The sequence below is a fragment of the Enoplosus armatus genome, chromosome 5 (assembly GCF_043641665.1).
Source record: "Enoplosus armatus isolate fEnoArm2 chromosome 5, fEnoArm2.hap1, whole genome shotgun sequence".
In the NCBI taxonomy this organism is placed as follows: domain Eukaryota; kingdom Metazoa; phylum Chordata; class Actinopteri; order Centrarchiformes; family Enoplosidae; genus Enoplosus; species Enoplosus armatus.
The window spans coordinates 17,887,949-17,915,874 of NC_092184.1; the positions used below are offsets into that span (position 1 = coordinate 17,887,949).

At 40.1% G+C, this 27,926-nt stretch overlaps 1 protein-coding gene across 2 annotated transcripts in view; it reads right to left on the reverse strand.

Moving 5' to 3' along the window:
• Positions 1-24,946, reverse strand: part of grm5b (glutamate receptor, metabotropic 5b) — a 49,880-nt gene extending 24,934 nt beyond the window's left edge. For both annotated transcript variants that reach the window (XM_070906282.1, XM_070906281.1), the window contains exons 1-5: positions 24,791-24,946; positions 23,742-24,185; positions 23,472-23,586; positions 14,521-14,595; positions 13,873-14,047 (exon numbers count right to left, since the gene is read on the reverse strand). In XM_070906282.1, coding sequence (XP_070762383.1) covers positions 13,873-14,047; positions 14,521-14,595; positions 23,472-23,586; positions 23,742-24,185; positions 24,791-24,946 — 965 coding nt within the window. The remainder of the gene's footprint in view (positions 1-13,872; positions 14,048-14,520; positions 14,596-23,471; positions 23,587-23,741; positions 24,186-24,790) is intronic.
• Between the last annotated feature and the right edge of the window lie 2,980 nt (positions 24,947-27,926).

Below are 27,926 nucleotides of genomic sequence, written 5' to 3' on the forward strand. Positions count from 1 at the left end.
ATTAATGGACTATCTTGTGTAACCTAATGATGGGCCAGTGGCTTAGAAGCAGCAGTCAGAGCTATTCCCTGCTTTACACGATGGCAATAATTATACTGGTTGGGCTGCACGCACACGCACACACACACACACACACACACACACACACACACACTGTCTGTTTGACAGCAGGGATTAGCAAGGAGAGGTGCAGCTAATGCCCAGTAACGAGACATCCAGCTTATCGCCCACAGAATCACGTGTGTGTGTGTGTGTATCAGAGCAAGAGAGACAGTACTGGACGGATCTACAGTAAATTAGCTGTTTTTTTGGACTTTAATGACTTTCCCACGTCTCATTGGTACCACATGTCTTAACCAATGCTCTCCTCTTCCTCCTCCTCTCTCTCATTTTTTCTCTGTTTCTCAAACTCAAATTTAAATGTGCTTTATTTACCTGAATGGGTGTTAGCTAGTGTTGCAAATATGACACAACATATTAAACAATACATAAAACTGATAATGACTAATAAATAACAGTAACAAGTCAAATGGAAAATATAACATACATAGCTGTACATAATAATTTACATACTGAATAAATTCATACAGTACACATACTATGAATACATCCATGTGCACAGTGTGCATACACATACACACATGGATTTACAAGGGTATCATTGGACAGATGTTTTCACTCTGATGGGAGGTGATGATGTAATCGGCAGATATTTGTGGTTTTGTCTGCGTTTTCACCCAGAGCAGTGATCTACTCCTCACAGCTTAACTATATTATTTTGGTATTTTTTTCAGCCAACATCGGGAAATACGTTTCTCTGATCTGCTTATATTCTGAGCAGGAGAGTGAAAAATGCTTGTCATCTGTGTATCCTAATTAACAATGTTAGCATACTCCGGTCTCTGGGCAGCAATGTTTTTGCTGTGGCATCCAGTCTCCAAGCCCAGACTGCGTCCCTGGAGTTTGTGCATGCTTAAGGATTTATTTTGCTTAAACTCATCAATGTTAGCGTTGTATATCTTTATTTAGAATTAGTCACATTTATTGTACAATTTCACTGTTTGTTGCCAGTGCGTATCATCAAACTATTGATTCTGTCAATTTAGTCTGTAGTTCCCATATAAAAAAAAGCTTTATGCTGTATTGGTAATAGTGTGGATTACTTTAGGGCAAGTGGCTAAAGAATTTGATGGCACTCTTTTGTATTTGCAGTAGCAACTGACACATTTCTAGTATTTCTTTCTCTTTCTCATGTTTTTTCAAGGTTTTTGGAGGAGATTCATATTCTGAAAGTGAGAGGGTCTAGAGTTTGTCTTTCATTTGCAGTATACACCCAGACATTAACACAGTATAATGACTTTTATTGTTTAACTGTATAACTTTGGCTTTGAGCAATCACCTGACAGGTACATACCGTACATGTGATGCCATGTTTGTAAATGTCCCTATCTGAATTTAAATAATCTGCACCAGCCTCCGATCTGTAAAACTGACCTTAATTATAGTATAAGGGGACACAGATGGAGGCATGTATACATTACACAAGTAAACATCCTGCTCTCTCTCTCTCGCAAACTTTCTCCCTCTCGTGCGCTCTCTCGCTTCATCACTGTCTTTCTATAATTTTCTTGCTCTCCTGTGTTGCTATGGTAACAAGCTGTGCGGGGGCTGTGATGCAGCACACATCACACCCGTCTCACTGAGCTCACCGGAAGAGAGGGAAAGTGAGGGAGACAAATGGGTGACGGGGTTCGGTGCATGTATTTGCTGGATTCGGGGGAGGACATCCTTAACTGCCAACAAACTTTTTGATGTTGAATAGCTGCAGAGAATTCAGATGACATCTTATTGCAACCTAAGTATCTCTGTAATAAGTTTGAAACGGTTGCAAAGCTAATTAAAAGTGAGTTTCCACTGAGTTTCTGGTGCTTGCTTGGGCTGATGCTAAACCTGGCCACCACCTGCAGATGGCTGTCTGTCAAAAGCTTGCTGGTGTTACACATAATTACATATCGACGCCAATCACACGTCTGACAGTTTCATAAAGTCACCCAACACAGGCTTAATTGTTGATTACAGAGTAATAGCTCATGAGTCAGGGTTCTACATGTTAAATATTGACTGATTATGGTAGGTTACCCTGATTAACCTCAATTTAGTCTTTACAAAAGACTGTAAGCTGCCAGTACTTGGTGAATTCTAAATAGAAAGATAATAAACGAAAGAATCCACCATGTTCATTTATAGCGGCAGTTGCACCCGGCATGATGACTTGAGGAGAATCTGTGGCTCATCAGGACGCAACAAATAGGGTGCATACAATTTTGCAAAATGGCCCTTGACTTCTTCTCCACTCTTCTATGAATGGCCTCCTCAGGAGACACCAGAGACACTCCTATAGTAAAGTGGATATCAGTTAAATATATGCAGCAGCAGTACCATCAGTCAGCCAAGTTTCTGACAGGAAAATCAAACTCCCAAACCAAATTCGGATACAGTCACTGACAGCTCATCCATTTAGTTGACCAACAGCTTTCCCAAAAGGATTTGAATTGGCAGGCCATGCACCTGTGTTTCTCCTCCCTCTCTTCTGTCTTATTTCTGAGGTTTCATCTCATTGGTAAATCAGGGTTAAGTCACTCTTCAATGGCAGACACGTTATCATTGTTTGCCTATTTCTAAAAGAAATATGACCCAAAAGGCCAAGATTATTAGGTTAAGACCAGGTCAAGGTTAAGACCATCATCACAAGTACAAAAAACAGACAGCTGCTTGAGAAGCAGGCCAACGCCATGACATGACAATGTAGGAGCCTACACAAAAAAATCTGTTTTAAAAGGTACAATTTTATGCTTACTTTTTTATATGATCCTACAATGTGTGTTTGGATTTACATGATTATGGCCAATATCACACATCCTTATACAATTGGTACAAGGTACTTTAGTTCAACATAATACTGTATGTTTTTCTCTGTATTAATGACTTATGGTTCATGTTCATTTTGAACTGAACAATCCCATGTCAGAGGCCAGTGTAAGTCAGCCCATTTCCATAATATATTTGTGAGAATCAGCCAAGGCAACCCATTTTCAGTTAATATTGCGTTTAAATGTGATGGCCCATTTCATTTCTGTAAACCATTAATACATTAGGCAACTGAACAAATTGTCATGAATCAATACAAGCATCCGTTTTACTTACTACATGCCAGGAAGAGCTGACTTCTTAAAAACTCAATAAGACAAAAGGAGAACAGTTGAAATACTGAGGATTAGTTGCACTCTTTCACTCAGTCTGTGTTATGTAATCCCAATTGCTCCCATTTTCCTGTGCTGTTCACACAAAAGCAGAAAAACATCTGAAAATCAAAATATGGTATCTGAAAAAAAAAATTGCTCTGCAGCTTCAATTTTTCCGTATTCACATCTTTTTGTTTCACTAGGGGTCTGCCATTTCTCAGAGGCATCACAGTTCATATTTCTCTTAATTACCTTTTCCTGGTTCAGAGTCAGAGCTAAATTAAGGGCCAATTCATTTCCTGTCCAGGCACTTCAGGAGATAGCAGGGCAATTATTTACAGATAGCCTTTCAAATGTGTGATGGATGAAAACCAAGTGTATTTAAAAAAACAAAAAAAAGAAAGAGGCGGTGCTGCAGATGGAAATAAAGTAGAGAGGTACAGAAAGTGCGGAAATGGAAACAGTCAGCGGTAATGAAGAGTACTGAAGGCAAACATCAGAGGTTATCTGTGTCCTGATGAGATGTTTGTCATTAATTTATGTCAACTTGATACCAGCGTAAGAAATGTGTTCAGAACATTAGCATATCTCAAAAATTGGACAAAGGGGAAACCCTTTAGATTCCTGTGAGGATTACTATAACAACGCCTATAAAAAGGATTATTTTTGTGTGCATCTGTGTGTGTGTGTGTGTGTGTGTGTGTGTGTGTGTGTGTGTGTGTGTGTGTGTGTGTATTTGAGTATGCTGAGCCACTAGGCTGACGTAACAGTCAGTTTAATCCCACAGTGTAAATCTCAGAAAATGAGCAGCAAAATTCTGAACTGAGAACTCACAACAGACAAACCGTGCAAACAACACAGTTTGTTGTACCAACACACAGATTCACACAAGGACAGATATATATTTACTCTGGATAACCTTCTTTCTGTCTCCCTTTCCTACTGTCGCTGTCTCTCTGTCTCTTCTGTCTGTCTGTCTGCCTCCCCGACCTATCCTCTCTAATTCCCAGCACTTTTCTCATTGGAGTGCTGTAAGAGGATAAGGCCATTCCCTGAGAGAGCAATAAGAGGATGAATATGTGTTTGTAGGTGTGTTTTTGTGTCAGCTCATGCCAAAGTGTGTGTGTGTGTGTATACGCATACACATGCATTTTATGCATGTTGCACATGTTGGTAAGTCAAGGGGCAAAGGAATACGTGTATATAGTTGTATGATTGTGTATATGTGAGTAATTGTGTGTGAAAATGTTGGCTGAGCATGTGTGTGTGTGTGTGTGTGTGTGTGTGTGTGTATGTGTGTGTGTGTGTGTGTGTGTGTCTACATGCCCACAGGTCTGCCCTACATATGGAAAACCTCTTAATTCCCTGTCAAGAGACTCTGACAGTTGGAATACCATTAGAAATTCCTGTGTATCCTTCTTTTGTTCTTGAATCTCTCAATGTTTCCTCTCTAACTGTAGAGCAATCACTAGCAGTCATTAATCATCTCTTATAGTGTGGACAGAGAAAAAAGATGAAGGGGATGTGCAGCAGCAGAACTGCCTAATGATTTGATTTTTGGAACATTTTTGAAAGTAGCCACTCATATGTTGATGTACTCAAAAAGATGACTAGTATGGAACCAGAAGGAATTTCTATCGTCAGTCTTTTGAAGGTCTTAAGATTGATAGAAATTTTAATTCACAGTCCTTATTCCTTAAATATGCAGTTTCAACCACAAATATTGTACATTGAACCGTGTAAGAAACACCATTGAAATGTCACTTCTGTGTGACGTTGAGCTGTGGCTTTACCAAAACCACGAGTGAACCAAAAGTGATTATAATAAACAGGAGGTGTGATCACTCCATGTTCCTTGATAAAAAAAATGTAATCATGACTCTCGTTGTTCAGTAATGAGTGGGAAGACAGGCGGGGTATTGAATAAGCCCAGTCAAACTTAAAATTGGCAGTTTTCTACTGAGTTTCACAATGAAAAATGAAAAGAAAAAAACTCCTGCTTACTGCATACTTGTCTGAAGCGAAGCTAGAGGTAACAAAACAAAGTTAAACATATCTGAGGGTAAAGGTACAAAAATTCAACTGTCGTTGGTAGGTTATTTTTATTTTACCCAAGTGTTGGTGGAGTTCACAGTATGTTACTAAAAACAACCTATACCCAAATTTGCCATGGTCAGTGTGGCATTAGACTTACCACAAGATTTTGGTGCTGTATGATATAAAGCTATTTCATCCAAACATCCCATTAAAAAGAACCCACAGCTAAAATCCTACTACAGGCACTGGCCTAGAGGGAATGGACACAGTAACAGAAAAACCTTATACAAACAGCACCAATGCCTCTCTAAGAGTGTCATTAAAAATAAATATTATAACTTTCACATAGACAGAATTCACCACTATTGTATGAAATTGGAAAATTCTGTTTATAATAGCAGGCGCTCCTGGTATTGTGTTAATCCCGGGTACAACCATATGGACACATACCAACTTTAGTATGAAATATTTGAATGATGCTACACCATCAGACACAACAGAGAAATATGCACACTGCTATGAGGCCCTGCTGTCAAAAAGCCTGTAGAGTCTTCTAATACATCTTTTAAGATTTCTGGATTGTGAGAAAGATGGTTGCAAGCCCTTACTCAAGTTTTTGTTGTTATAGTGTCTTTCTCATTTGTATTCTACTCATGCATTTAGTGAATACATCAGTACAGCATATGGTTGTATACAACTCAAATTAAATAATTATTTACACCTGTGTATTTGCTGTGCCGGTTCTCATCCTGATGATGGCCTAAAGATGTAAAAAGCAGTCTGCTGTAAAGATGCCAAAGTTATTCCAAAACTGTTCAGCACAGTCTTTCAGAAGAAGCTGTTCCTGTCCTTGATATCGCTGTAAGTCTTTCTGCTCAACTCTAACAAACATTCATGAGAAGACCTTCCTTAAACATAGAGACTAGAAAGGAAACAATGAAAAGTAGAGGCAGGAAGAGAGAGAGGTGAGCTGTCAAAAAGACCGGAGCACGAGGGACAAAAGACAGAGAGACAGAGAAAGAAAGGGAAAGACCTGTGAGTTGAATAAAGAATTCTTTGATATTGGGTAGTTTCAGTTGAGCAGCCTTTTGATCGGATGTCTTAGAGGACTTCACCCAAACTGACAACAGAAAATGAAAGTCAAGGTAGAGTTTCATTGTGGTTTAAAATGTGAAGACATAAACCTGCTGACAGAGTTCTTTGATATGTGGTTGACACTTTTGACACCACGGAAAAAAAGACATCCAAGGCACTTTGCTTCATGAATTCCTTCCTTTGTCAAATTCACAGTAAAAGGGCTTGATGCCGTCAAGAACGTCAAAAACCCAATTTTCTAAAGAAAACTATAAAATCTAATGAAAAGTGATGGCCCTTTTTCTGACACATTACAAACAATGTGCACATCTGTCAAACAACTACAGAGTTTAAGTGTAAAACACAAGTGAAATAGAGGCTAGCCCGGATGTGACACCAGGCTCTTTATAGATCAACCATCACTGTTTTCTGCAAAATGAGAATCCACCAAAGATATCACATTTGAAAAACATATGGACATGAGCTCATTCATTGCCCCAAGGTTGGGTAGATTAGTGGTTAGGCTTCCAAAGATCCAAATATTCCCTGAAAGCAGTATAATTCAGTCCCAAAGCTAGATGCCCCTGTTCAGACTACTGAGGACGAGGAACAAGATTTGAGTCATTAGCCCAGATTTCCAATGTTACATTTTTAAACCCAGTTTAAAACACATTTTGACTGTTTACTCATATTTCATCAACAGTGTCAAGAACAGCAGTATGTGTGTGCATGGCTGTACATGTGTGTCCAGTTGAAGCATCTGCCTCAGTGAGTCTGAGAGAAGACATAGAGCCACAGACCATCTATTGATCTCCCAATGACAGGGAGATCATTTGCTCACTACGCTTAAACAGTCAGTCATTCTGACATGCACACCTGCACAATGTCTCACATTTGTATAAACTTAGATGTACACAACTCATATGGAGGCCAATAAAAACTGACGATGTTTTATCACACGCATTCACACTCATTTACACACAAAAAACAAATTTCTCTTAACCTCCTCCGTCTCCCTCCCTCCCTTTTTATCCATCCATCATTCTTTCCTACATATTCCCCTGTGTTTAATTACCAGCAGTTTTATTGCAAAGCTATGAAAAGAAAGAGCAGAATTAATTTCCATCATTTCACCAATTAAATGACACGAAGCAGCTCTTGTTTTAATCAAGGGTAAATTAACATGATACTAGCAAACATTACACAGCTCCATGTCAACTCACAGACTGGAATAGTGCGTGTGCATGTACAGGATGAGTGAGTGTGTGTACAACACCTCTGCGTGTCAATGTGTGCCCATGTAAATGTGTGTGATTGCAAGTGCAGATACATCCCAAACCCAGCGGTGATACGTAAATTATTCTCCTACTGCGTGGGATTTGCTTTTCATGTCTGACAACACACGCACGCACAAACACACATTATAACTGTCCCTTCTGCTCTCTGCTCTGCCCTCAACTGCTAATCTTTCTTCTCTTCAATCATCTTCTCCCTTCTTTCCCATTCCTTGCCATTTTTCCTTCCCCTCTTCGCTCTGTTTCCCTGCTCTGCCCTCACCATGTCTTTGATCTCCTCTCACCACCATGCAGGTGTACAATCCACTAAAAATCAATTCGAAGACATGCGGCTTTGAGACATCTTGAGCCGCTCAGATGTTTTTGCCATGAGATGCCGTTTAACCCTTCTCTTTCAAAATGTTCTCAATTTAAAACCACAAGGAGGTGCAGCCTTAACAGACAGCTGTGGTGTGAAGTGGGACACTGCAGGGGTCTGATCTCTGTTAAACGATCAGTTCGGGGTCTCTTTTCTCATACATCACACTCTTACAGTCCGACAAAACGCAAGCAGCTGGATTCAGAGAGGGACACAGTGACATAGAGTGAGAGACAATGAGATGAAGTTGCGAATGTAAGGGGAAAAAAGGGTAAAGGAACAGACTGATAAGGAAGGGAAAAGAGTATTAAGAATGAGGGAGAGTGACAAAACAAGAGAGTTATGGGACATGAGAGGCAGCTGTTCAGGCGCTGATCTGAATTTCACTGAAATGGCCATTAGCATTATCAATAAGCCCTTCTTCTAACACTGCTGAGTTTGGTTAATGGCACTCTCAAAATGACAGAAAAAAACAGTATACAATACACATTTCCTGACAGTCACACACACATATATAGATGCACCCACACATGCACATAGCCATTCACATAAACGCATGCGCCACATATCACCCCAGCTGCTATGCTGGATTCATCCAAATATGGTAGAGGATATTTCCATGGCAACAGCAGGCAGAAGGGGTGCAGATTTGTGCTGGATGATCTCCAGAGAGAGTCTGCGTTTTGACTTTTGATTCAAAGTATTCTCTTTCAATTCATTCAACAGTATAGTTGTTTCTTCAGCACCATTAAAATATCGGCCTCTTACAAAAACACAGAGAATCCAGCCATGGTTACATATTGGCATGCCATGGAAATGCAACTACAATGAACTGTGAGGTTGCAAAACTTGCATACATTGGTTTTAACCTATTATGTATAATTTGTATTTCGACTTTCTATCCAATATTTTATCTGTTTTTTAACAACCTCATCAAGGGCATGCAAAGCACAGTATGCAGTTTCCCTGAAATCTGCTGCAAAACAGCTACAAATTAGAAAATACAGCTATTTATTAATAGCACTGATGGAGTGGACATACAGTCACAGGTAAAAGGCAGACAGTGCTTGTGAGGGAAACATATTTCAAACAGTAATGACTGACCATAAAATACAGAGATGTTGCTGTGAAGTCAACCATATGATAAGCCATAGCTTTTATCACTGGCTGCCCTGCATGGTGTAGATGGAAATTTATAGGAGGGGCAGTGCATCAGTGCATTTTGTGTGAGCATGTGTGTATGTGTGTATACGATAAGGTAAATACCATCTTACACTCCTACCGCCTGACCCAATGACTCATACATCTATACATTCACTCCACAAACTAACTCATACTGTAGATTATAGATTTGTCTGGTACAGTGTATAAAAACACATGGACACACACATACACACACACAAGTACACACATAATCTGCAATCTTTCTGTAATATGTCATTTAGAGGATTTAGGATTTGTGAAGCTTTTTTTTGGACTAACAAGTCAGACAACATTTGTCCATATTTTCTACAGTGCTGTGCTAAAGGGGCATCATCGAACAACTGTGTGTTTGGACATATACAATATGCATTTCTTATGTATAGCTGCAAAATATGGGAGGAGGGAATGTAACATTTTACAAGTAGCAGCTGAAACAGATTTATGTCCAGCTGTGACAGCGTGTGGCTGGTATTGTTTTCACCTTGTGTGTCTATGTGTGTGTCATCATGGCAAATGTGGTCCTGGAGACACCGACTGTAGCGGAAACTACCACAGAAGCGGTTTTGAGCACTTCGCCAGATGTTTAAATGTCTGTCTGTGGACAGATTTTGTCAACACGATCGTCACAATAGTGCAAGATGCAGTCACGAAACTTTACCGGTGTGTAGTTGAGATCAAAATGAAGGCAGAGTTCTAAGATGGGTGTGGTCTGAGCAAGGGAACAGGAAGTAAGCTCCTGGTCCACATTCGTTTTAAGTCAAGGATCACTGTTAATGGTTGTTCATAATGGATGTTTGCACAAAATACAATGTTAGTATGTGGGTGTGGTAATAATGTAGTAATGACTACTGAGTACTCATGGGTGGGACCATCAACATGTTGAGGGCGTCGCGGCTCGCGTGACCCCATCATAATATGGTCTCTAGTTTGTGTCTGTCATTGATAAGACCTCATCTGAATTTGAGAAAGGAGAGGCTGTTTCACTTAAAGGAAGATAAAAGAGGTTATTAAGTTGATTTAAGGAAAAACTAATGACATGAGAGCCTGTGAATTTGTGCTGGTAAGTGCATGTGTATGTGTAGATGTGTAAGTGTGGGGGGGTGTTTGTGTGTCCCTCGTGGTTCTAGATATTTATCCCAGCCAAGCTATTCATTAATGGGTCTGTAGCCTGCTGGCACCATGAGGAATTATAGGACAGAAGCAATCAATACATTCAGGCTCCAAATCCAGTGTGTGTGTGTGTGTGTGTGTGTGTGTGTGTGTGTGAGTGACATAGTTTTCTTGTGATGTGGTAGTTAGCCCCAGGACCTGATGTGGGTTTTTAGGATTATTTCTAGAAGAACATAAAAAATCTAAAACCAGAAACGCCTGCTGAGGCTTCAAAATCGACAAAATGTAAAGGACAATTTCATGTAAATAACCGGCATTGGCAGTACTCCAGGTGCAGTGTAAGTGTTTCTCAAAACAAGTTCATTGCGAAGGGTTGTGGGATGCATCAAGGAAGAAAGAAACTAACTAACAAACAGAGCATTCATCAGACAGTGACTTCATCAATTAAATAAATGAGAAGCCACAAGATCAATTTCAAGACTGACACAGCACATCCAGACAATGTTAGAGGTGATAATACAAACAGACAGGATTCAGGGAGAATGAAACATTCATCTTAAATGACTGTACCACATCCAGCACACAGCTCATCTCAAACAGCAAAAATGCAATCTGGAGGTCTGGAGATCTTGTGGTATTCTCACCATTAATTACCATAGTTATCTGCCCTAGGTAACTGAATAATCGTGTGTGTGCTCTTGTGGTAATGTAATTATCCTGGTGTTAAACGAATGTCTGCCCAACAGCTAATCAGAAGTTCCTTCCACAGACCTCTAGTGAGCAGGGCACCCACCCGTGACCATCTCCAATTTACAGCTACAGTCCGTTTATGATACTAACACTAACGAAGGTTGATATTCAATTAACCAACCTAATCAAAACAGACTGGCCAGAGACAGAGGACTTCAAGATGTACTGCAAAAAGTATCCGTTTTAACAAGCCATTAACTTCTATATTCAGCCTTAGAAAACTATTTTCTTCACACAAGTGGAAAGCTAAATGGTGTGACAGCTTTAGTTGATTTAAATGCATTTTCACTTAATTCAAGAACTCTTACTGTGACAAGTGACCATACATTATGAAGCTAAAATTCCAGGATAATCTCTCAGATTTAATATCTAATAACACTTCATTAGGTAGTTGTTGTTAAAATGGTACAAATTGCAAATTGCTGTGCCGAATTTCAAAGCCAATGCGGTGTACAATAAGTGGTCTTTTCATCTTTCTCATGTTTCTTTTTGTATTTATTATTCACATTTATTTATCCAAGAATGTTTTCCATTTTATCTTCCTAATTGGTAATGTCTGATTCGCTATGACCTGCAGTCGTTGTCACTGCTAATTTTACTGTTGTCCTGGGGAGGAGTAAAGACAGCCATGTGCTATACCAGCTGCTTCTTTTTTACCTGACAGCAATGACCAGAAACTTCACCAGAAAAGTGTCAAGGATGAGAACCCTCTAAGGCTTCAAACCCGCCAAAACCACAAATTGGGGCTATTGGAGTGTCTCTTGGAGTTACAGCTACCTCTGTTGAGAAACAAAACCCCAGGTTTCTGCAGCGTTGAATGAGAATTTTACACCCCTTTAACTCTGACTGAGAATTACTTTTCTTTTCTTTCCAGCCTGACTTTTATCCACTTCTACATGTTCACATTTGGGAGCTTCCATATATTTCTGCTGCTAACCATTGAGCAGCTCCACTGGACCAGTTGGAGGTTAAGTGTTTTGCTCAAACGCACATTCACAGCAATTGTTAGAGGGGATAGCACTGTTGTGGGCTTTTCCTCGGCTTTGTAGCTTCGGGCCAGCACTCAAAATAAATGCGTTGCTGTGTAATATTATTTGAAATGAGTTATAACTTAAAAATAACTTAACCCATGACAGGATATGAAAGTTATGACTTTAGCTGATATATCCCTTTAACTCTACGACAGCAGACTCTTTCTCTCAGTGAGAGGAGTTTTATGATCTTTCTCTCTCTCCTTCCACTTTCATCTCTAATGGCAAGGCAAACCCATTTTACAGGATACAGCATTTTTAGAATGGTTTAAGACTTTACCTCACTCTCAGCAGGATGACGATGATGATGATGTAGATGAAGATGATGATGGGTAAGATGAGCATGATGATAATGAGCATCATGGTGGCGATGACAACAAAACTGATGCTGACTACGATTTAGTTCAGATCACTGGGGGAAGAGCAGAATAGAATTTAATAGAATTATTTTGTGGCATTTTAATGGTAATCACATGATAATGGTTCCAATCTACGTATTCAAATTCTATTTTGTTTCCTGCATGTTGGCTGGCATAGGTGCCAAAATCATTATTCATCTCATGTTTATTACACAGTTGGCTGGCAACCAAAACTCAAGAGTCTTAGAAGCAACTTTCATATACACACATGCACACACACGAACACACATGCACGCACAGATGTAGATAAAAACCATTTGGAAGGTTATTTTTGCAAGTTGCAGGAGGAAAGTGAGAACAAAGCTGAATGTGAAAACCACCTCCAAAATTCAAAACAGCATGTGTGTCCGTGTGTGTTTTTGTGAATGTAAAAAGCTTCTCTGTGTTTGTGATAGGAAGACTGCTCTTCCACCGTTTTACAGAGGCATGGGAAAATCTACAGCTTTCCCACAAACAAGTCACAGAGGTTTCAAAATTGACTGGTCAAATTAATGTCTTTGAAAAGAGGTTTTCACACTCATCACATAAGAATTAGAAAAAATCTGGCTTACCAGCCACAGAATAAACTTAACTTGTTGCTCAATGATAATATCAAGCCCTGGCTACTACTGTACATACCAGGGTTTCCTGCACCCTTCCATAGGCAAGCCACCTCCACTGAATTAATGACTTCCTCCACTAACATTAAAAGAAATTAATGCACATTTATGAAACCAAATCGATTACAAAGGAAGAAAGCTCAGCTAATTACAGTGACTGGTCTATTAGGCTTATCTTATTTTTAGTTGGGAAATGTTTGGCTCAATCAGTCACAATCAATCATCAGGGGATGTGCGGAATAACTCAAAAATGTGGAAGCAGCACTGCTACTCAAAGACCAGGTTGAAGTTACTTTCAAATTTGAGAATCACCAGCAGGATGCATATTTTACATAAAGAACTTGGTTGAAATTAGTTTGAAGTAGATATTTAACTTATTACTTCTTATTTTAACGTTAATGACTCATAATCATCAATCGCTCTTGTAAGAGGGTTATTTTAGAGAAGAGCACCGCTTTGCCCTCCATCTGCCAAGATATCCAGTGGCTGAAACACAGTTTGAAAACAGCTGCCTGGCTATATAACGTGGAACACACTACTTAAAACTGATTTTTCCTACTGATTTTTCAATCCAATCATATTCAAATTTCATAAACTGAGCAAGACTCACAGGCACAGAGTAAACAGAGGAAATCAAGGACCCATTGATACATCTCAATTATATTATTTCAGTAAGCCTGTATAGCCATTACATATGGCATTATACCATTGCTAAACATAATACAGCAGAACTGAACTTTGTAGCTCCACTGACCTGCCGATGAGTAGGAACTCTCCTACCAGACCCTGGCGTCTCATGGCCATGAGGATGTTGCGGACTGTCATGCCTTCACAGAAACATGCCACCACCCTGGCCTTGGGCAGGTGGGCCCTCAGTCTCTCCAGCAGCCGGTCAAAGCTCTGCTCTCCAGCATTGCTCCAGATTTTGCCTGGAGAATGTCAGACAAATGCAAAAATGGTCTGTGACAGTTGTGATATGTTTGGATTTCTGTTGCTTCATGTGTTGTACGGTATTGCTTTTCTTTAGTTTTTTTGTGCCACAGTTTCTCTATTCTATTATTTCATTGTGCTCAGGTATCAACTACCTGATACCCAGAGTGTAAAATGTAAGTCTTTCCAAGGTAATAAAACAACAGGCCAACCTTTAGTGTAAAATATACCATATGTCTTCTTGTTTAGTGGATGTCTGTAAGCTGAGACAGCTGACAACATGGTGTCTTTGACAGAATGTAAGAAGTAATTCACCCAGAGCTCTATGATACTACTTAAAATTTATACAGAGATACACAAACTATACACCCACTACAATTCAATGCAGTTTCTTACCTGACTACAAATTTCTGTAACGTTTGGGATTGATATTGTTTAGTTTATTGTGGTTGTCTTGACCTGAGTATCTTACCAGAGTGGGCGATACAGATGCCCTCCTTGGCTGCCATGTCCTTGAACGCTTCCATCCCACTTTCACCATAGTTGCCTGGAAAACCACAGAAAGGGTAAGAATGAGGGATATTCAATTAATCCAGCTTTGTTTTAACAACAAAGACAGATAGAAACATATACGCATGCATGCATATACATAAGAATACGTAAATAATGACAATAAACATAACTGATTCAATTCAAGTCACAGCTGACTAGTACAAACCGAAAGAGGAAATATGCTATCACAAATGATCTAATATTCCTAATAGACAATCATTTTTGGTGGACAAGATGACATTTAAAGACCTAGTCCCTTCTGATTTTCAAAAACATGCCCACTGCAGTAACTCTCCTGCTACTGCACTACTCATAAAAGCGCAAATTTATGTCAGAGAAAGCGACTCCCCAATGTGGCACCCGTTTCTTTGCCAGAGAAAGTGGGTGACCTGGAATTTATGCTAATGAAGGGTTGTACACACTGGCAAAGAATATGATAGGATTCCCCTCTTTAATTTCTCTTCCTCTCTCTTTTATCTCTCTCCCCTCTCTGTGTTGATTGAAGAAAAGATCAAAAATTCTCAGCCTTTTCACCAGTGTTTCTCTCTTTTCTCACTCAATGAGGTTGTTATAGCTTCTAATGTTTCCTCCTTTTTACTGAGTGTGTTATCAACAATAGAACGCAGTCTAATTAGGTATCATTGATCTGTGCTCTACTTAAACTGATGAGAAAAAATAAGAGGTCAAAGGAAAAAAAGTGATAGAAACGGAAATAAAAGGATAGAGCTGAGGGAAAATAAGAGAGTGGTGGCAAAGCATGGTGGGAAAGGAGAGCAGAAAAGAGGAGAAAGAGGGAAAGAGAGGGAGACGAAATGTACACTGAAAGTAGAAGAGGTCCCACAATCCCTGACCGCTGCAGCATCTCAGTGCGTGTGTGCGTGTGTGTGTGTGTGTGTGTGTGTGTGTGTGTCTGCAGTCAGGCCAGTGATGAGTGTGGTGGAGCGAAGTGTAAAGTCCTGTAATTAGTGTCTCAGTGAGAGGAATGGGAGACAGATGGTACAGACCGTCCTTCCCTTGCTCACATTGACACACACACACACACAGACACTCATGCACGCACACACACACACATTCATACTGTTACCATCATCAAAATCGATAAAGCTTGTAACCTACTTCACTCTGGTCTCAACGGGGATTTATGTGTGAGATCTCTCTCTCTCTCTCTCCCTCACTCAGTAAGCCTGTCATGTGTCTCTTTATCACTCTGCTTCAAACACACATGCAGGCTCTCCGTGATACTTTACATTACTACCATACTTTCACACAAATACAGTTGTGCTCCCATCCCTCCCAAACAAAAACCCACCCACGCATACACGCACACATTCATCAGTCTGTAGGCTACAACCAAATAGAATAGGAGTCAGTCAGTCCTCTCTTCCTCACTGCTGCACCCCAAACTTAAGTTGATTTTGCAGGATACTTTCCAGCAAACACTGATTTCTTAAGCATGATACTGTTGTTGTCAATGTTATCATAAATACAGTTTTGTTATACATGTTAGAACAGGTATAAGGAAAATCACCAAAGATCATCAAATGGCTTCATTAACTTTGACGTGGGCTGTGATTTAATACAGCACACATACATGAAAAGCAGAGTGAAAATGAACAAAAGCACTCAGGATTACAGTTTTTCTCCATTGTTAACAGATGTTTTCTGAAAGCATACCTCATATTCTCAGAACTGTAAACACGGACTCCCTGGTACCTCACCGCTGCATCTCAGTCCCTCTCTTTCTTACCCACCACACCGAAGCTCATCGGAGATTATGGCTCTCCTTGGTCTTGCCCTTCCTCAACCTCTTACTCTCACCCCTTCGCTATGCCTCTCTCTCCTATGTTGGTATCCATTGCTCCAAAAACGTTTATTGCTAAAACACTGAAAACACGCTAATTGAACAACATGTGTTTGCTCATGTGAGGAGTCATAGTAGGACAGTTTCACATTTTGAATGGCATTGTGTTCCATGTGAACACATGAGATTTTATTCATGAAGATTGTGCCAAATGTAGAGAGTTGTGTGTAGCGAAAAAACAGGTTGTGGGCATTGGGTCTCCAGTACCAGTGTTAGTGTGTAAACAATTGTGATAGCAACTGCGATAGCAAGCATCCCTGCATTCAAAGCCAAACCACAGAAAATTCCCTTAAGTTTCAGTTCTTTTAGTTCCATTCTGCACTTGATACTTGCACCCCCTACTTGCTTCAATCCATCTTGCCCACCTTCTCTCTCTTGCCTAAATCATGCCTTTCATCCACTCACTTTACCCTCTCTGTCTCTCTGTTGTCTCCTGGTACCACCCCTGTCTTTTCTTTTGTTTTGACTTTTATTCTCCCCAGTACACACACACACACACACACACACACACACACACACACACACACACACACACAGAACATGAGTTCCCCTACACACAACTAGTAACCATCATATACAGTACATTTACCTCAAACTTCCCTCTCACATGTAGTGACTTCCTTTGTTTCATCACCTCCCACTGAAAAAACCAACTGGGACCTCCAGCACAGAGATCACACATTTTACAGCTTCTCTCTGTTCTCTTTACACCCCTTTACCCCTCTGTGCTTTTGTCCCTTTTCCCTCTTGCTCGTCTCCTCTACAAATCTGTCTCTCTTTAATTCCTATATTCAAATCTATACTTTTAATGATGAACAAAAAAAGAACAAAAACAGATTCAAGTACAAATTTGCAAAAAGCATTAGATGAATCCTTTCTCATTAGGTGTTCCTTTCTCCTCTGATCTCTCCTCCTCATCTTGTTATTCGTCTGATATATTGCATTAAATTACAACATGCAATCAAATGCAAAGCTGAAGGGTCTTCCGCTTGCCCTCAGTGGAGCTCCATCTCCTCCCCCTCTCGCTGCTTGCTTCTTCTACCCCCGCTGTCTCACAGTAGCAAATCAGGCAGTAAAAAGACAGGTGGTTCTGGGTCTTCTCTCGCCTTGTTTCCATCTCTTCCCACTCCCTCTCACCCTTCCTCCATCCTTCTCAATTACCATCCTCATCCTCTTGTCACTCTTATCAAGTCTATTACATGCAATTACATGCTCTCTCTCTTTACCCTGTCTCCCTTCCCTGTCTGTTCCTCTTTTCAACCCTCATTCCCTAGAGTAACAGCTTCACCCACAGAAAAACAACAGTAAAAATCTAAACATTATTAAGTAAAGGGCATACTCCTGCCCTCTCCTCCTATTCCTCATGATTCCTCTCTTTTTCTTGTTCTCTCCCAGTTCTCCCTAATCCTTACCAATGCCACCACTACCCCGTGTCACATCTGGAGTGCTACAACAATGTGCGGCTAAATGTCAAACACAGTAATACCCTGGGGCCGACACTCCAGGGTATTACTGTACACCGGAGATGCTGGAGTTAAACAAGATTACAGAATTACATGGCTAATAGAGCACACACATAAACACAAACACAAAACAGCATGCATTAGCACACAGATATGCATGGACTCTGTATAACGTCTTTGTGTCTGTATCAGTATCACTCTACATTATTGAAGACACGTTACTCCTTGTTATGTTGTCATGTAAAATTAGGGCTGATTAGGGTTCATTGTTGATTAATCTGCCAATAATTTTCTCAATTAATCGGTAATCGATTAATCTGAAAAATCTCTGAAAATAGTGAATAGTGCCCATCACAATTTCTTGAAGGCCAAATTATTGTCTTCAAATTACTTGTTTTTTTCCAACAAAGTCAATAACTCCACGGTATTCAGTGTACAGCTATATTAAACGCATAAAAGCAGAATATCCTACAATTGAGAAGCTAATACATGTATGTCCTTTTTGTTGTAAATGTAATGAGAAAAAGTTACATTAACAATGAATCAATTATCAGAGTTACAGATTCATTTTCTGTTGACCAATTAATTGATTAATAGATTAGTTGTTTAATTTGGAATGTAAATATAAACTGTAACTTGGAGCTACATGGAGAAAGATACATTGACCTGCTCTGGACATAATGGCTTAATGTTTTGTTCAATAAAATCAGTTAATGCGATTTGTCACTCAATGAGTGATGCAAATCTATTCTGTGGCTTATAGATGGGACAGCAAACATTTAGCCTGCACTTCTCTAGTCTGGTAGGACATGAACAGTCTCACTGGAGCTTAAATAAGCTCTAAGAGGTTTAAGTCACAATCACTTATTTAGTTTATTCTAACATATGTATCCCTGTATAATATTTATTTCATTTCTAGCCCTGAAGGTCATACCGCGGGGTGCTAATGTCAGTTAGTAGCTCAGTTCAAACCACTAATTGAGTGTTATTAGGAGAAAAAGAACCTGAAAGACCTTAAGGGGTCACTATCCATTAGGACTAGTATTATGTAGTATTAAAATTAGCTGTTGAATATATTTTCATGAATTTCAGATGATATGTGCATGTCTGTTTTCCCATTTTTTTTGCAATAGCAATAGCTCCAGGCTAGAGACAGGATGTATATCAGCAGTTTTAAAACCAGAAGCACTTGCACCATGCTTTTATTCTACTGAGCAAACTCTGGATCTAGAAATATACCACATCTGTGTCCATAAATCTCACTTTCTGGGCTTCAAACAGACAAGTAGAAAGTCTACATCAGTCACAAAAACATGTGTTTGTAAGCACTAATTTTCAATAGCCTGGACCCATGCTTGAGTTTAAGTTAAGTTATATCCTTAAAATACAAACTCCCTGGTTTTGTAAGAGTGAAACATTTTCTTTCCCAAAACTGCATCAACAACCTAAGAGTGTGATTCTTTAAGTTCCATCATCCTTGTAAATACACACACATACAAACAAACACCAACATGTACACTTGCATCAGTGTACACTATTTGCATTGACGTATGCATGAGCTCATATACCTGTACAGGTGCAGGTAATTATATATAGTACCTGGTATAATAAGCAAATCCCTGCGAATATATGATCCACTTCAAGTGCTTTTAACTCATTTTACTATGGCAACAGCTCAGACATTTTTCCCCCTTAATGATCCTACCAACATCTGTGCCAAAAGGAAATCTGTATTTAATACTCCCTCATAGATATCATCGATAGAGTCTGGGCAGCAAGAGGGCTGGGAAACCATCTATCTTAACAGAAGCCATTAAATGGATTCCCAGAACATGAGTTCTAAAATCTGAGCCCGAGCCAATTTGAATAGATGTAGTCCTGTGACCCAGGCTCATTAAAACACAGAAGAGCTCTTGTTATATGGGGACCCACCAGAAACTGGCCCATGACCCACTTTGAATCTTCACCCTTAGGCAACACTGCCAGAGACGACGGTAAAATTGTGAGCAGATTCTGTCATTCTCCTCTTCATTCATTATGCCTTTTTCTACACTGCCCTCCCCGAAACATCCCACTTTCATTTTCCTCAATCCTGCAAAGGCCATGACAGTTAAATCGGCACAGGGCATTTTTTATGCTTCAGAGACAGACAGAGAGAGGGGGGTGATGGAAAAAGAAAAGGAGAGAAAACAGAGAACGTGGACGGGAGAGGGAATCAGGGGTGTCAGGATCAAAATAGCCAATAACAAATAGGAGAAAGGGAGTGAGAAAGACAAAAATGGGGCGAGAGTAAAGAGGAAGAGGTGGAGAGAAGGTTGACATCTTGATTTATTAAGGGACTGATCAATTTCTGTTGGAGTGTGCTTGGGTGACACATGTCAAATTTTGTGTCAATAAAACTCATTGAGCTGAATTGAATTGAACTGAACAGAGCGACACAGAGAGGAATGAGAGAGTGAAACAAAGGAATACTAAACTCAGGGTAATGGAGGATGATGATGTTGATTCTCTTCAGTGAAATACATACTGAACACTGAAATCCATTTGCACCCATGTGTGTGAATTATAATTAGTTTGTTTTATGATCAGACTGATCTGTGATCAAAAGGTGAGATACTGCACAGAGTATGCACACATTGTATTTATACAGTACAGTGCAGATAAATACGAGCAATGATGGAAGTGTATGATGGTGGATTAAAGAAGAACGCTGACAAAGAACAATAAATGGACAACACCTCCCTTCCCCTTCACAGCACCTAGTGAAGCAGATGAGCGTCTACAGGCTAGTCTCCCCAAGGTGCTCTACAAAGACTTTATTCCAGGAACTGTTAGACTTTACAACTTCCTGTGTCTGTTAAAGCAAAGGTGTCAGTGTGTTGGAAAGACAGTGTTTCTGCTACTCCTATGACTGATGATGAGTCCATCTATTTATCTATCTATCCATCCATCTATCTATCTATCTAATTTGGTGTATGGCCCTTTAGCTTCGAAACAACACAATGATTAGAAAATGACAAAAAGGACTGGTGTTCATTTCAGAATTATCGTACCTCTGGTGTGCTGCAATTAATCTTATACTACTTCTGTATTCACACTGGCTTAATTTATGAATCTAAATGAGCATTGGAGAAGATACAGATGTATACATACTTTCCACACCTGTAAAGAGATAATGTCTCGCACAGAGAGACTCCTTCCCAATGGAAAAGAAACGGTTGTAAAATCCACACATTACGCGCACATACTCGGGCATGTACGATATATATACTATCTCCGAATGAGAAAGTAATACTCACAGTGTTCCCCCCTCTAATAATATTACTTCATTACTTCAATGTAATTGCTATGCTGATATTACATGTATTATTCAGTTTCTTGCATATTAGTTTCCATCGTCTCTTGCCTCCAGATGCAAAATGTTAATGCAGAGAATTAATGAGTCTCTACAAACCCCCCCCCCCCCCATCTTTCTCTGAATCTGCAGCTCCTGTACGCTCTCTTATCTATCCCAGGCACTCCACAGCCACACACACACTCACACCTTGTATTCCGTCTTCTGCGGTTTTCTGGCACTATTATCATTATTTTCCCATTCTCTCTTCCTCCCTTGTCCCACATCCCCCATTTTCTTCTTCCTTTTTCCTCAATAAACGCGTCGTGTCTCTCTCTCTCTCTCTCTCTCTCTCTCTCTCTCTCTCTCTCTCTCTCTCCACCCTCCCTTTCTGGCTTTCTGTGTGTGAGAATGATTGTATTTGAGGAGGCAGCCGCCGACCTTGAAGACCAGTTCCAAGGTCAAACCCGCGTGTCTGAGGAATTAGACCAATACTTTTCTGACAAACACATACGACCACAAGCATTCTCTCAAACACAAATGCCTATAAACATACATGCTACCCGTCTTGCCACTAAGATTAGCAGCAGCACACCAGCAAGCTCGCATACACACACACACTTATATGGAGATCGGTCTTATGAGAAGGCAAAAATTAATGTCACACTCAAGACAAATGTTATTTCTGACACAATATTATTACAAATGTTCAGGGTGATTTGTCTGTAAGTTGTCATTTATATAAACAAATGTAGACAGATTTGCAAATATGTCTTAACATCTGCAAAGAAACCACTTTGAATTTTCAAATGGGAGAATTCAAGTTAATGATAATACAATTCCACAAGGTTTAATTAACATCAGTCAATGTTGTTACTTGGGTTTAGTGTGTTATATTCCAAGGAGTTTTACATCAGCTGCTGTGTCGCGTAACATGTTTTGCCTCTTTAAAACCTCTATTCACTCCTCTTCCAATGCATTCCCAACACACACACATATGTAGGCATGCAGGCATACTCAGTATGCAGATGTAGTATACACTCACATACATGCACACCGCTAACACACACACACACACACACACACACACACACACACACACACACTTAACCTTCATACCTCCATTCAAACGCTGTTGTAATGCCTTCAGGCAATGCCAGAGGCCAGGATCTAGAGCCCTTAATGTGTGTGTGTGTGTGTGTGTGTGTGTGTGTGTGTGTGTGTATGTGTTTATCTCTCTTTATCACACACCTTCAGGTTCAACCAGCCTTCGGTGGACACACAAACACACACAGCGATGAGCAATGAGTGAATGAATGAATGAGTGAGTAAGTGAGTTTGTACAGTAAATCTCCATGCCTATATCAAATATATATAATTAGCAAATTCAATCATGTTTTTCTTTCTTCTCGAAATTATTTTTTATTTCTATAGTACGCAGTCCTCCTCCAGGTGTTTCTCCTTTGTCGTTTATTCTGAGAACACTTTAAGGTCAATAGCACCTGAGACCTTTAGACTACGCTCTCTGGCACAATGTCTGCAACCCCTCCATCCCCAGATGCTTATTTCTGGCAGTTCATTCTTGTGACCCCATTCGTTTCCCTATCCTCCAGCAATCACCTACTGATCTACACTGCTGTTTTTGGACACTACTGCTTCATCAACTTCTTGGCTTCTAGCTAGCTTCAACCCGGCTACAATAATTCAATTCTTATCACATTTAGCTCAGTAAGCTGAAAACCCATCTCTTTAAAAAACACTTCCCCTTGCCTCTCTGCTGCACTGTTGCTACGACCAGTCTTGTCAATTAGATTCCTCTCTGACTTATCTTCCTCTTTCTTCTTGTCCTTGAAACTACTAAGCACTGAAAATACTCCTGTCTTGTTTGAAAGAAAAATATTTCTGATTTCTCTTCTTGGGTCCAACTCCTCAAAAAGTTCCTTTTTATGAAGCATCACAAATTTCTTCACAGTTGGACATTTGAGAGTGATCAAGGACTTTCTGTTCTGACTACTGTTCCGTTTACTTCAAGTCACTCTGGATAAGATTCAGGTAAATAAATGTAATGAGGAGCCAAGAACACAGTATAATGTGGCAGAGACAGAGAGAGGAAGAAAGGACAAGAAAAAAGAAAAGACAAGACTCTGTGTGTGCATGTCTGAGCTTGGAAGAGGAGTTTAAAAGTCAGAGACAGAGTGTGTGGGTGGTTGTACCTTCAGTGTGTATAGCAGACACGTAGCTCCAGTTGTATCTCTTGACAATGTCCACCATAGCTCTTGCCTGCTGGGCATCTGAAGGCACCACCCGCATAAAGTACTTATAAAGGCTCTGAAAGAAGGGAAATAAAATCAATGACAAGCAGAGTTATTCCGGAGCATCTAGAACATTCAGGTAATTAATAGGTAATTCCCTCTAATATTTATAGGCCTACATCTGTACGACTTCAATAACAGCCAAACTTGTCAACAAACACGTGTTCTCACCTTATCGCTGAGGTCCATACTGGTGGCAGAGTAGGCAATCTGTGGTATGTTGAACAGCTGTAGAAGGTTCTGGACCTGGATGGCCACTGAGCTTGACCCTGGTCCAATTAATCCCACAATGGGTTTCTTACCCCTCATTGGAGTGGCAGAGGGGTCGGCACACTTCATCGTCGCACCTCCACCTCCACCACCTCCCCCTCCCCAGGAAGCTCCTCCACCCCACTCCTCTGCCTCATCAGACGAGACCAGCGAATCCCGTATGAACTCGATGCTCTGCTCCAGAGCCACAGCTGAGTGCCAACAGGAGTCCCGGATCTCACAGCCCAGGCTGATGTTGGGAAGGATGTGCGGGTCAGTGTTGATGCGGTCCAGTGTGTGCATCATGGCCTCCACCCTCTGGATGCCATACTGCTCTCTCACCGCACCACACTTGCGCTCATGTACCTGCACAGGGTGTACAGGGTGGAAGATGAAATCAAATCTAGTCAAATTGAACTGACATTTAGATAACAATGTTGTCTAAATGTTGTTTTACTGAATTACTGATGATTTGCAATAATTATTCACACACATTTTCATTTTTAGCAGACCAGATGAACAGTAAGTGCTTCACTGTTGGACTAATGTTGAATTTATATTCACATGGCTGCCATGTTCAATGAGTCCTTTTTTCCCTGTTTGCAATTATCAATAATGTGATGGAAAAAAACTTAAATGTCAGTGGGTGACTATAGGTTCCTGGGGCAGCTAATGGAGGTTGAAGGTTCATGGACTAATAGGAGGTACCCATTCTACAAATTGAATGTGTTCTTTGGGTCTTAATAAGAAGAGCAGCATTATGATCTCCAATAATTTTTCTGAGCATCATTTTATACGTTTTCTGTCTTAACTTCTGTAACATTCTGTAACAAGTGCTTCTTTCAAATCCAGGTGGGACTACACATGGAGGTCAATGCGAGAGGAATGAGAAAATTTACAGTCACCAAAACTGAATTCCTATAATTATGACACACAAACCAGCATGCAGACACACACAGACACAAAATAACCTTGTCAGCAGGAGGCTGATGATGGACGGAGAACAACGCTCCAATGATGATGTCACCAGGTATGTGTGCTACAACTCGCCGTTCGTTGGAGTGGGCAGAGTCAGCTTGATCAGTCCCCACCCAAATGGACAGAATTAGCAGCAGCCAAAGCATCATCTTGGTCCGTTAAGGTAACAAAGGAGAAGCAGACCTCAGATTTGTTGTGTAGAGCCGTCACAGGAATCTACTTGTCCGAGAAACACTTTTCCTGGCCATGGCAAGAGCTATGCCAGAGCAGTTTTTGAAAATGGATGATTTGAATATATTCCTTTCTTCTGACTGGTCTTGCTTTCCTCAGGATTTCAAGGTGGGACCATCACTGCACCAGCTGAGGCAGGTGCAGCAGTGCAACCTGGGAAATTCAAAAGAAAATGTGGGCTAAGTCTCATTGGCTGAAATAACTTCAGGCTCCCTGAACTCTACCTAATAGAGTTGGTCTCCACAGTAACAGGTGACAGACAGACATGTTCACATAAACCTGTGAGCAGAAAAGACTTTGTTAGAATTTGTTTAATAGTTTGAGCTATTTAATAGTTTGATCCATTTACTTCCATACAATCACGGTCTGTAGACACAATCTCCTATCTTTACTTAAGTTTGACAGACCTTTTACATAACATTGTTTGCACAAATGCATTTATAATCTTTGATTAAATAGGTATCTACATTTTCATCAGCTCCTAGTTTGATATGGGCACTCCCCACTGTATATGTATTAAAATAAGTTTAGTTTATTATATTGTACTCTCCATGGGGAAATGGGGAATGCAGTAACAACTATAAAGTGGGATTTTAGAGTCTACTCATAATGAACAAGCTTGGGTAAATCACCTTCAGTCAAGTTTAAGATGAAATCTAAACACATTAATATAAATGAGGTCCAAAGACTTTCCTCTACAACCCATTTCAATTCACACCATGTCTTTTTAGCTACTACTAGTACATAGGGAAAACTGTGTAAATGAATGCCTGAGCTCATATTTGTCACACTTGATGTCACACTCATTTCACAGCAAATGTCAATCTCAGTCTACTTATATTGAAATGGGGATGCAAATTGTCCAAATGAAATCAACATAATGACCACTGTATCGGCCATTATAGTGAGCAACATAATGAGCAATTACTGTTTGTTCTTAATGAAGGTTAATGTGATGACTAGAGTGCTGGCTCTTGAAATATGTATGGAAGCTTTACAAACACTGGTCCAGTTTTACGGCCTTTAACCCTGTTCTGTCTGGTGTACAGCTCTAAATCACTGAGACTGAGCAGAGTCACCATAGTCACCACTGTGTCAACATGATATCAATAACACAACCGCAACATCGTATCACACCTCACAGCTGCTGTGAGGAATCTTTGGTTGTCTGAACTTTTATATACCACTCACTTGTAAAACTATGACACCAACAAGGTCACATAAAACCACTGGCAGTCCCATTTTTCTCTTTAATTCCTTTTTGTCCATGAAGATTAACTCTGTTGAAAAGCCATGATGAGTAACAAAAAATCCATCAGTACACAGTATGCCCTGCCGTAAGTGTCTCTTGACTCAAACCAAATCAAACTTGGTATGTTATACCCTATTCTCCTGCTGCTTTAATGGTATTACTTTAATACTTGCTTTTGGGTGTTTCTCTCCAAATTGGGCCCCCTTGCATCTTTGTCATTACAGTTTAAATTGTTTTCAAGACTGAAACAAACACTACTATACACCCTTTAGCAAAAACCGTGCATTCAGGAGTATGTTGAATTCCTTTTGTTCTGGGAAAGAAGGAAGACTATCGCATGTGCCTTGTTATTATACATTATAGAATGCATCCATTTAATGAAGTGCAAACAGAAGTTAGATAACAAGGAAGAATCCCCATTGCAAAATGTGGGCAAGTCAACCACTAAGTGGATGATTCAAACAGACATACAGGACACATTTAGCTACAAGAAACACTCATAGCATACAGTGTTTAACAATCAGTCAAATAGGGGGGACATCAGTTTCCTCCCCCGAGTAAACTTTCAAGTAGCCATCCCGCTGCATTAATGGGCAAGTCTTATAATTTGCTTAACCTCAGAGCTACACAAATACTTCACTGGAGCAATTTAATTGACCATATACAGCAGAAGAGCTAGGACAGTTTAGACAGCAGAGGATGGCATCCACTGCTTATGCAAAACAGGATCAAGGTCGTGACAGGGATGTTGGTGGTTAGCTGAGTGGGGGAAGGGGGGAAAGAGAAATGAAGGTGGAGTGCAGTGAAATATAGAAATAGAGAATGAGAGGGACACTGAGGAAGTGAAGGAATCAGAGCCCATTAGATGAAAAGAGGGAAGATGGAGAGAGAAGTAGAAAGAGGGAAAGGTGGGGGAAGAAAGAGAAAGGGGAAGTGTATGGACAAAGAGGTAGAGAAATAGAGACAGAGAAGGAGATTTAAAAAAAAGGACACAGAAGAAGAAGGAGAGAGTGATGAAAAGAGGCATCAAGGGACAGAGAGTCTCACTGAACGTAATTAACATGACAGTGTCAGGATGGCAACAGGGCTAACTGCTGCTCCAATAATGAACAAATCAAGCAAAACTCAGCTCTCTCTCGCACACACACTCTGTCTCTATCAATGACGCAATTGTGTCTCTGTCTCCAATTCTCTCTATATACTGGCACATTAATGTAACAAGTTACAAATATACTTTTTAAACTCTCCTCACTTAAAATGTCACTGTTAACTATATTCATACACACATTCCCACTCACCGAAAATCATTTCACCACACATTTCTCCCTCCCAAAGACGAGCAAGTGTTTCATTAGCAATCCTCCAGTATGTCTCTCTCACACAATCAGCCACATACATGCTGTGTCTCTCTGTCACGCTCCCCCTCTGTGTCTCTCTTGTTGCGTAGGCCTAACTGTAGCTGAAAGGAAAAGAAAATCAAATCCTCATTCCCAAAACAAACATCTCACACACGCCATTAGGCATTTATATCTCTAATTCTATCCAAACTACGCACAAGGGCATTATAAAACCTTCCAAATCAACTTTTACACAGACAAACACACAACATAGGCAGAGACAAACAAACAAACAAACATTCTCCCTCC